Below are 10638 nucleotides of genomic sequence, written 5' to 3'. Positions count from 1 at the left end.
GGCTATAAAAACTAAAAGCTCCTTGTTCTTCCTGAAGAAGAGATGGATCAATGAGCAGCGTATTCAAAAGGGCAACGAGATCATTTGCGAGGACTAGGTGATATTTGAAAGCATTTTTTATTAAATTCCAGAATGCTTGTGCAAAATCACAATGTAACAAAATGTGTGAAAAAGAATGTACCAGCAGCTAGGAGCCGATACAATCCAAGACTGATGCTGCTTCACGCCTAGATCACATGATTCATGTTCTTAACTCCAACAAAGATCATCAGAAGCCTCCTTTCAGAAGTTGATGGTGCAATTCTGTACTCTGCTTTTGTTGATCCGAGTATAATAACTCAGTGAAGAAAGCACAATTATCATTTCAGAAATGGATGGTTCAATTATATGCTCTACTAGTTTCAAACAAAGAAAAATCCTATGTTATTTCTAATAATCATGTCGAAAAGATGACATTTGAATAGAACTTGCAAATGCTTTTTTAAAAAAATTACATTAACTATTTATCCTCAATATAAGCTTTTCTCTGAACGTTATAGAACATCACTTTACAATTCTAAAATATGGAATACAAACTTTCATACTATAGTGATATGCAAAAAGAACAAAAGACAGCAAAATGGGTGCCATCTTGAATGTTATGCTATGTCAAGGCAAAGGCATTGGAGGTTTCCACTTTGAAAATTCGACCAATTGTCTATTTACAAAAGACCCATTGTGCAACCAAAATGTTTCAGTTGACTGGTGAAACTGCCGAACTTTCCTCTGAAGTTCCCATAGAATTCCTTGCATGGTAGAGCAAGGTTCCGAATCTGAAGCATAAACCCATAGGCACCTAACTCGTCTACCTCGTGCTATCATCTTGTCTATGGTCTCATCTGCAAGGGAAAAAAGAGAGAGTGGAGGTTCGAGGCCGGGCATAAGTTTTAAGACAGTATCATGTGGAACAAGATGTAATTGGTGAGTGAATTAACCTGGAATTGACTCGAGGTACTCCAACAGTTGAGGGCCAATTTCGCTTGATGGCCATTTTATTGAGATCTGGGAGTAGTCAATTACATTCTGGAAAGGCAATTCAACTTGGTCCGATAGTACAACTGGTACACACTCCTGTAGAGATAGAGCATGATATTATCTGGATTACCAATTCCTCTAGCCAGCTTAATGAGTGTGTAGAGACATACCACGAAAAATGACTCGTAAAATCGAAGTGTCCAAGATGATTCTCCACGAGGAGCAAGACAGAACTTAGCATTGCGCAGGTGCTCAAAATACTCCAACTTTCCCAATTTGTCAGGACCACTGAACTTCAAAACTGGAGATTCCAACTGTTTGGGATATCATAAACATTTGTTATATATATATTTCTCAATATTAAATGACGAGATAAAAGTTCCCATATCACCATATTTGTGAGGCTTCATTCAGAAAATGAGACAAGTTGAAGAAAATAACGTACCTTTTCAGGAAATTGTTTTGCAAGTTCTATCAACTTTAGACGACCAACTTTTCCTTGATCACGTCCTAAATAGTTTGCCAAGTGCTTCCTTTTAGACAAAGGCAAAGGCTGGACTATTTTAGCTCCAGGTGAAGTCATTCCATCATCAACATTGCCAGGAATGATGATATCTTTCCATGTATTGAAAGCACTAAAATCTTTCTTATCTGTCCGATCACCCTATACTAACAAGAAAAAACATTTATTTTATTATCATTTTAAGAAGCTATAAGAGAAGTCAAAAAGTTGAATTTAATATAAGGCTTAAGAACCATCCAAGCAGAACAAACTAGAGTGTTAAAATTGTTAGCACAATAGTTCCAAATGAATCTGGTAAAAAATCAGTATCTGAAGCACAATGATAACTTTTGAAACTTCTTATACCTCAGGAGTAAGAATTATGGAACGGTTTATGTAAGTCGCCCAAGATTTAAATAAGTGAGCTCCTGCACCACTGCATTGGGTAGCAAAAGTGTAAGTAGTGAAAGTTGGAAGGATACTTTCGACACACACAAAAATATGCTCCAATAATTCACCAAAAATATTCTACTCTATTCTTGCTCAATGTGAAATTAGAAAAAACCATCAAAACTGAACAAGAACCTATACCTTGGGAAAACAAATATGTGGTCACGACCCCCTGAGAGCCTGAAATACGGCATTTGACCTAAAACCTAATGGGTGGGCAAAATTAGCACAATATGCAAAATGATTAGCCTTTTCTACACCCATACTATAGGAAACATTGCTAAGATAATATATCTGTTTATCCTATACCTTGAAATATCAAGCAAAAATAAGAGGGGACTGCACCTGTATATAAGCTTCGTTAATCTCCTTGTCATTGAGACCACCTAGCATCCTCACACATTTAACATAAGCAGGCACAAAGAAAAAATCTGCCTCTTCTTTATTTCTTGTCCGAAATCTCGACTGTAGAAGCAATCTGTGAATCTTCACCTACAACCAACCAATCATTGTGCCGGAGATAATCAATGAGAAGGTCTACAGAAGATTTTGGTATTGATATAGAACAAAAATTAGTTAAGTAAGAGAAAACTGTGACTGGGTGCCCTTTTCAACAAGCCGGATAGCTCACAGAAAAGCCTCCAGACTGCAAATTAAAAGGGGGAAAAATTGTAGAAGCCCAAAGAGTAACCTAAAAGACAATCAATCTAATGCCAGATCTAAATGAATCTCATAAATCATTCAGTTCCCCTTTTTCTATAGTTTGCACGGATAAACAAGATGGCATTGGACCAGAAAAACTTAAGAACCTTGCAATAACTCTAAATGTTGAAGGTAATATGCGAAATTAAGCGATTGTACAGTGCTCATGGTAGATTATGTAATCTGTGCCCATGAGAGCCAAACAAAGCCTTATGTCGAAATGATAAACAAAGAACATCCACAAGTAATAGGCACAGCTTAAGTTACCGCTGTATCCAAAAGCAGGAAAATTAACATCGAAATCAAGCCTCTAAGCATGTATACAATGAACACGGTGGAGTTTGCAGGCGCTAAACAAGAAATAATCTCAATAGAGGGAGAACAAAACAATTTCATAAACGGAAAAGGTATAAAAGGAATAATGAGAAGAATACCTGAGTACCCCATTGGCCTTTCAAACAAGCAGCAGCAGTGATCTTGCCGTCCCTCCCATACATCAAAGCTTTGAGCCCCTGAATTTCGGTCTCGTCGTAGACATAAATCTTGAGAGAGAGATGGGAACCGTACCCTCTATCCGGCCACGAAATGGATCCATCGTGGTTTGATTGGAGGGCATAGTGGGATTGACGGAATCCACTGAAGGAGTTGGGGGAGAAGGGAACAAGCAATCGATCGAATGCACGGGTAAGGAAGAAGGTGGTGCAAACTAGAAGCAAAGCCCCGATCTGATGCGACCTAGTGCAAAGTGGAGGATTATGGTGAGCTCCAAATGGTCTGCCTTTGTTGTTCACACTTCCCATTCTTCGGCTTCTTCCTCACTCTCGCTGTCTCTTCCCTCTCATGGACGACCGAAGTTCAGAAATTTTGAAGGGCTTTTTATTTTCTTTCTTTTCACCTTCAAACTTCTCGTTTGTTTATGTTTATTACAACTTCACTGAGGTTCACCCAACCAAATTTAAAATATCCCCATCTTCAACTTACCAAAATATACATAAAATTGTGATCATCCTTCAACGTGATCAGTGAGGGTCGGTCGATCGAGTTGGATCAATTTAATACTTAAAAATACTTTTAGTAAATTGTCCATTAAAATCTTTTTAAAACCAACATCTCTCCTTTTACGACCAATGACTTCGGTTTGGTTGGTATAGATTTTTTAATCTTTTATGGTCACTCTTGTCTAAAATAGGTATCACGATAGACATTTTTGGAAAAGATCATAAATAAATAAATTTAAATTAACATGTATAGCAATATTGTGTAAAAAAATTTGCATATATGACTAAATCTGTTAGAGTTTATCAATACTAGAAGTCTATTACTAAGAGATTATAAGAGTCTATGAACAATAAAAGATTACCACTAATAGATTTAGTTATATTTGTGATTCTTTTTTAAAATGTTGTTATGCACTATGCACTTAATTGTTATCCCTAAAATTGTTATCCACTATTATTACTTATTGTTTGATGCTTTTTTTTTTTTTGTTTTTGTGGATTTTTCTACAATATAATGAAAATATCAATTCATGCCGCATATTGACATCAAATCCATGGAAATGTAGAAATACTCATGGAAATTTTAACATACGATGAAAATTTTAATACTATTTATAGAAGTAGAAACATAACTAAAAGAAATTATTAAAATAATATTTTAGTCCATATACTTTCATGTTTGTTTAATTTTAGTCTATATACTATTAAATGTCCAGTTTTAGTCGATTGATTATAACTTATCTTGTACGTTAATTAGAACTTCAAGTTTTTTTATAATATTTGTTTACGCTAAGATGATGTAGTCAAGTTTTGTATTTATTTGATTTTATTTTTGTATTTTGGAGAATTACTAACTTGCTTGCCTATAACTAACAACTTGGTTCTTCATTTGTAGCATCTCATCTCAAATTGAAGTGTATTTTCATTTCTTTCTTTTTTTTTTTCCTTTTTGTTATTGAGTTAAATTGAGAGTAGGTATCCAAGAGTTTTGTTAGATTCGAGTGTTGAGATTGCAGTTCTATGAAAGTTAATCGTTGTACACTTCGTTCATCAAACGAAGAAGATCGACCTTGGCCTCATCTTCACTCATCCTCGAATAAGATCAAGGTTCAGAAAGTTGGTTAGGGTTTTTGGCTCAAACCATCCTCTTCACAAAGCTTAAATAACCGAAACAAATAAATTTCAGAACAAACAAAACCAAACTAATTGTAAACGGCTCCCATTTTGTGGTGCTCCATTATTTTATGAAACTTTGGCAATTACCTACTGAGGTATTATCATAAATGTCCAAATTAATATGCCACACAATATCCAATTAAAATTTGGGGTCTTCATTTAAATGTAAAATTAGAAAACATATGGAAAAATTACCTCCTCCAAATGTAATCACTTAAATTAACTACCTCCGTGTTGTTATTCATAGAGCATAGAATGAAAGTCTAGTTAAAATAAACGCATTACTTGATCTCAATTCAAAGATGTTAAAATAAATTGAATACATTAGAAAACGTGATCAAACTTGTGTGACACTTATGTGTTTGATAACACGTAGGCGAAAGAGATTAAAGTTCAAATCTTTGTTACAAACATGAAGATATTTTTTTCCGACACTTACCACGGTGATAAGAAGTAAAAAGATGTACTAGTTTGGGAGGAGATATATAAAAGATGTATAGAGTTGTTGAGGCATGATAGAGCTGTGAAAAAAGGTTGCTAGCATAGCATGGATTATATATATTTGCAAAATGTACACTCTAATAAATGATATAGTAATGAAGATATTTTTTTTTGGAGGGGTGAGAGAATGTAGAGAGACTAATGCTTTTATTAATTTGCTTATTACTATATATAATAGTTATTGATTTCTTTGGAGGAATATATTTTCTTTCTTAATTTGTTTTTAATTTTAATTTATTTCGCCGACTAAATTGAAATCATTTAATTCTTGGACTAATTTCTCTACCTTAATTAAAATCCACATTTTTTCCAACCTCAATTTCTCTTTTATGGTTAAGCTCTATCTTCAAATTTTGGTTGGATAAAAATTTTCTTTTTAAGAAAAGGTGAAACACAAAATACTATATTTTGAACTAATTTTTACTTCCAAAAAATTAAATATAAGACTTCATTTAGATTGCAAATTGTGGTAGATCACACATGTACAATTTCTTTCCATAACTATTTTGTTCTTTATTTTTTGTCTTTAAAAATTTAAAAATGAAGGTGTAGTTTTTTAGAAAACACTAAATGTCATCATTTTCACAAATTAAATTTAGTTAGAAAATTACATACTTTAATCCATGAATTGTCTTATTACTTTCAAGAATTCCATTACAACTTAATTATTTTTTTTTATAGGAAGAGTAAATTACTTGAATGAGGCAGTGAAACGAACCAATCCCTAAAGTTCTATTTATAGATATCACCTATCATAGTATTTAATTATGATATTATTTTTTTATCTAATGGGTCTAATAAAATATTATATCTGAAACAGATAAAATAGTATATAATGCATATGGGTTACATTAATAATAATGTTATATTTAAAATAGGGTCTTTAACTAAGATGACCTAAAATTGTATATCATATTACAAAATTGACCTAAATTTTCCAAAATTTTCATAAATGTCCTAAATTGACTAATAATTTAGACAAATATAGGGTCCAAATGACCGATTTATCCATCTTAATTATTAATAATATATTAAAAAACAGAAGAAAAAAAAAAGTGGACCATGATTAAGATTTGTATTTATTAGATATCTTATGTAAATATGATAGTTGTTGATCATCCTTAGGTGGTTGTTGCTCTAAATTTCTAAAGTATCATTGCAAAAAATAAATCTTTTGTTTGATTAGGGTTCTTAAAATTTTTTTTTTTTGCTAAGTTGATTGGATATTTGTGCAATAGGATAAGACAAAGGTAACTAATAGAGTCAATTGTTTGTTATTTCAACATGTCTTCCTCAATTATTGCTCTGCTTAAAAATAAAATATTAATCGGTGATAATTATGTGAAGTGGAAATCGAATATAATTCTGGCAATCGATGATCTACGCTTCGTCTCAATAGAGGAATGTCCTTCTTTCCCTGTTTGAAATGCATCCTATACTATTAGGGATGCATACGACCTCTGGACAAAGGTCAATGACAAGGCATGCGACTACATCTTAGCTATTATGTTTGACGTACTAAGTAAGAAGCAGGAGTCCATGGTCACTGCACGTCAGATTATGGACTTTCTTCAAGAGATGTTTTTGTTGGCTTTTTGGCCCTTAATCTCAAATTAATTTATTTTAATTATTCAATTGATTTATGTTTTGATGATAACAAATCTGATTTTTTTTATTGACAATTTTATTAATTTGAATAGACCATATCGTAGAGTTTGGAAAAATGATTCTAACGCCTCTTGAATCACCCAAATCGAAGTTCAAATGAAGAAAATATTGCTAAAAGAAGCTTAACGAAAAAATACCCGAGATGGTGACGTGGCGACCAAGCATTCAATTTGAACCAATTAGAGAAAGCCACTTGGAGCAATGAAGGAGTAACAAATGTGGCTTTTTGTTATGTTTTATTGGCTTTTATAAAGAAAATGAATTTAAAAGAAAAATGATTTTAATATTATTATTATTTCTTGTGTCTAACGGCTAGTTTTTTTAAAAGAGGGTGAAGTTGCTTTATTGATTTCTTTTTAAACAAAATATTTTGAAAAGACATATATTATATTATTATTTGTATTGTGTCTAACGGCTAATTAAGTTTAAATCTCAACCATTCATTTTTCTTTTACCTTATATCTAATGACCCAAATGATTTTGAATTTATCTTTCCTCTCTTTTTAAATACTTCACATTTACACAAGATCACAACATCTTTACAATCCTCAAAAGTGCAAAAAGCCAACATTGTTATTCTCTCTAAAGCTTCCAATTTTTCATCTTATTCTTGAGAGCTTCTTATTGTATTGTGAGGATTAAATTTGTGAGCTTCAAATTGTATACTCACTCTTTTAGAGAGTTTTTCTTTTGTGTGATTTAAAAACTTCAACATATTGTAACGGTTGGATCCTAACCCGTGGAAAGGATCGGGTTTGCTCTTGAACCCGAAAAAGGAGCAAGAATCGGTTCGGCTCAAATCCGTGGAAAGAGTCCAAAGAAGATTTTCAATCAAAATCCCAAGGGGTGCTTGGGAAAGTGGATGTAGGTTGAGTTTAACCGAACCACTATAAAATTACGGTGTCTTCTTCTCTAACTCTTTTCTAATTATTTTTTAATTTAATTTTAGTTACATATTCTTATTGGTTGAGTTTGATTGCATACTTCCATTCATATCTTTTTATCAATCTTGTTATTTAACAAAGTTTACAAAGTTCTTTATTTAAATTTTAGAAAATATCTAATTAGTTGATTTTACTTTTTATTTGTCAAAAAGTTTATTTAAACCCTATTCACCCCCCTCTAGGGTTGCCATACCGATCCAACAATTGGTATCAGAGCAAGGTTGCTCATCTTGAAATTTTAATTTCTTGATAAACTTTATTGTTAGAGCATTATGGCAAACCTATTGGCAAATGGTATTGTTGAAGGTCAATCTACTTCTAGACCTCCTTATTTTGATGGTTCAAATTATGCATATTGGAAAGCTAGAATGAAAATTTATTTGCAATCTATTGACTATAATTTGTGGTTAATTGTTGCTAAAGGTCCTTATGTACCCATGAAAAATGTTGATAATGTTGATACGCCTAAATTAGAAGAAGAGTATGATGAAAATGAAATGAAAAAGTGTTCATTTAATGCTAAGGCTATTAACTGTTTGTATTGTGCCTTGAGTAAAGATGAATTTAATAGAATATCCATGTGTTCTTCCGCTCAAGAAATTTGGAATACTCTTGAAATTACTCATGAAGGAACAAATCAAGTTAAAGAGTCTAAAATTAGCATGTTTGTTCATAATTATGAATTGTTTAAGATGGATGCTAATGAGACTATCACCGATATGTTTACTAGATTTACTAACATCATAAATGCTTTGAAGGGTCTTGGTAAAGTTTATACAACTTCCGAAAATGTTAGAAAAATTCTAAGGTCTCTACCTAAGACTTGGGAAGCTAAGGTAACGGCGATTCAAGAAGCAAAGGATCTCACCAAACTTCCACTAGAGGAGCTTATTGGCTCACTCATGACTCATGAGATCATCATGAAGGAGCACTTGGAGGATGAGTCCAAAAAGAAGAAGAGCATTGCATTAAAGACTATCTCCTTGGAAGTTGATCCCGAAGATGAGGATGGCCTTGATGAAGATGACATTGCTTATTTCTCACGTAAGTACAAAAATTTCATAAAAAGAAAGAAATATTTCAAGAAACACCTATCAACCCAAAAAGAGTCAAAAGGTGAGAAAAGCAAAAAGGATGAGGTGATTTGTTATGAATGCAAAAGATCGGGTCATATAAGAACGGATTGTCCTCTCCTCAAATCATCTAAGAAATCCAAGAAGAAGGCAATGAAGGCTACATGGGATGATAGTAGTGAAAGTGAAAGTGAAGTTGAAGAAATGGCAAATCTTGGTCTCATGGCTCATAGTGACAAAGATGATGAACATGATGATAAGGTAACTCTAGAACCTCTTTCTATTGATGAATTATTTGAAAATTTTGAAAGCATGCAAAATGACCTAGAAAAACTTAGTTCTAAGTATGTTGTGCTTAAGAAGAAATACAATGTTTTAATTAGTGAAAATAAGTCTTTACTTGATACAATTGCTTGCTTTAAAGAGAATGAAAATTTTGAGCAAATTGAAGAATTGAATGTCTCTAGTGATAAGCATGTTTGTATTGAGAAAGATGCTTTGCTTGATAAAGTTAGATTTCTTGAGCATGATAGTTGTGAAAAAGATAACTTGATTAAAGTGCTTAAAGAAAATGAACTAAGTGTTTTACAAGAACTTGATAAAGCTAAAGAAACTATTAAAAAGTTGACAATAGGTGCTCAAAGATTGGACAAAATTATTGAAGTAGGAAAATCTTATGGTGATAAGAGAGGTTTAGGCTATATTGATGAATCATCTACTCCTTCAAGTTCTAAAACTACATTCGTTAAAGCATCACCTATTGTGCCTAAGTTTAACATGTCTAATCATGTGTCTAATCATGTTAAATCTAGTTTTGTACCCATATGTCATAATTGTGGTGTTGAAGGTCACATTAGACCTAAATGCTTTAAATTGAAGTATGCTCAAAATACTTATTCAAGAAGAAATTTTTCGCAAAGAGCAAAGTTTTACATTGCTCCAAGGAAGAATTTCTCCAATAAAAGTAGAGTACATAAATTTGTTATGAAAAATAAATCTTTGCATAATGTTGTTTGTTTTTCTTGTGGCAAGTATGGACATAAAGCTTATTCTTGTTACCTATCTAGATCTAGTGCTTGTAATGTCTATGAAAAAATGAAATGGATCCCTAAATATGTAAATGCTAACATTCTAGGACCCAAACAAGTATGGGTACCAAAGGATCAAACTTGAAATTAGTTGTTTTTAGGTTTGTTTGAAAGCCTCCAAGAAAAACAAATGGTACTTGGATAGTGGTTGCTCAAGACACATGACGGGAGACCGATCCAAGCTTATCTCTTTCTCCAAAAAGAATGGAGGCATGGTAACCTTTGGTGACAACAAGAAAGGTAAAATAATTGGTAAGGGTAATATAGGAAATGATTCATCTACTTTGATTGAAAATGTTCATTTGGTTGATGGTTTAAAGCATGATTTGCTTAGTATTAGTCAATTGTGTGATAAAGGATTTAGAGTAATATTTGATAAAAGAAATTGCATAATTGAAAATGTTAGTGATAGAAAAGTTTTGTTTGTTGGAAATAGGGATGAAAATGTGTACACTCTTGATTTGAATGATTATCCTATTATTGATAAATGTCTTTCGGTTTTGCATAATGATTCTTGGTTAT

At 32.5% G+C, this 10638-nt stretch overlaps 1 protein-coding gene across 1 annotated transcript; it reads right to left on the bottom strand.

Moving 5' to 3' along the window:
• Positions 1-439: 439 nt before the first annotated feature.
• Positions 440-3595, bottom strand: LOC101204803 (probable beta-1,4-xylosyltransferase IRX10). The gene is made up of 8 exons (XM_004148771.3): positions 3103-3595; positions 2312-2458; positions 2108-2172; positions 1883-1952; positions 1460-1678; positions 1185-1328; positions 975-1110; positions 440-878 (listed from the first exon to the last, which is right to left on the bottom strand). The coding sequence occupies exons 1-8, from the start codon at positions 3466-3468 to the stop codon at positions 649-651; spliced, it is 1377 nt and encodes a 458-aa protein (XP_004148819.1). The 5' UTR covers positions 3469-3595; the 3' UTR covers positions 440-648.
• Between the last annotated feature and the right edge of the window lie 7043 nt (positions 3596-10638).

Source organism: Cucumis sativus, chromosome 6, assembly GCF_000004075.3.
Source record: "Cucumis sativus cultivar 9930 chromosome 6, Cucumber_9930_V3, whole genome shotgun sequence".
NCBI classification, from domain to species: Eukaryota; Viridiplantae; Streptophyta; class Magnoliopsida; order Cucurbitales; family Cucurbitaceae; genus Cucumis; species Cucumis sativus.
Note: the sequence above shows the minus strand (reverse complement) of the source record. Positions and strands in the feature narration are given on the sequence as shown.

Bases quoted from the DNA above. Each gene is read 5' to 3' on its own strand.
- LOC101204803 (XM_004148771.3), bottom strand. From the start codon at position 3,468: ATGGGAAGTGTGAACAACAAAGGCAGACCATTTGGAGCTCACCATAAT. The intron at 1,953-2,107 runs GTATAGGTTCTT...TACCCAATGCAG, and splicing joins CACATATTTGTTTTCCCAAG to TGGTGCAGGAGCTCACTTAT. The intron at 1,679-1,882 runs GTATAAGAAGTT...TTGTTAGTATAG, and splicing joins CCATAATTCTTACTCCTGAG to GGTGATCGGACAGATAAGAA.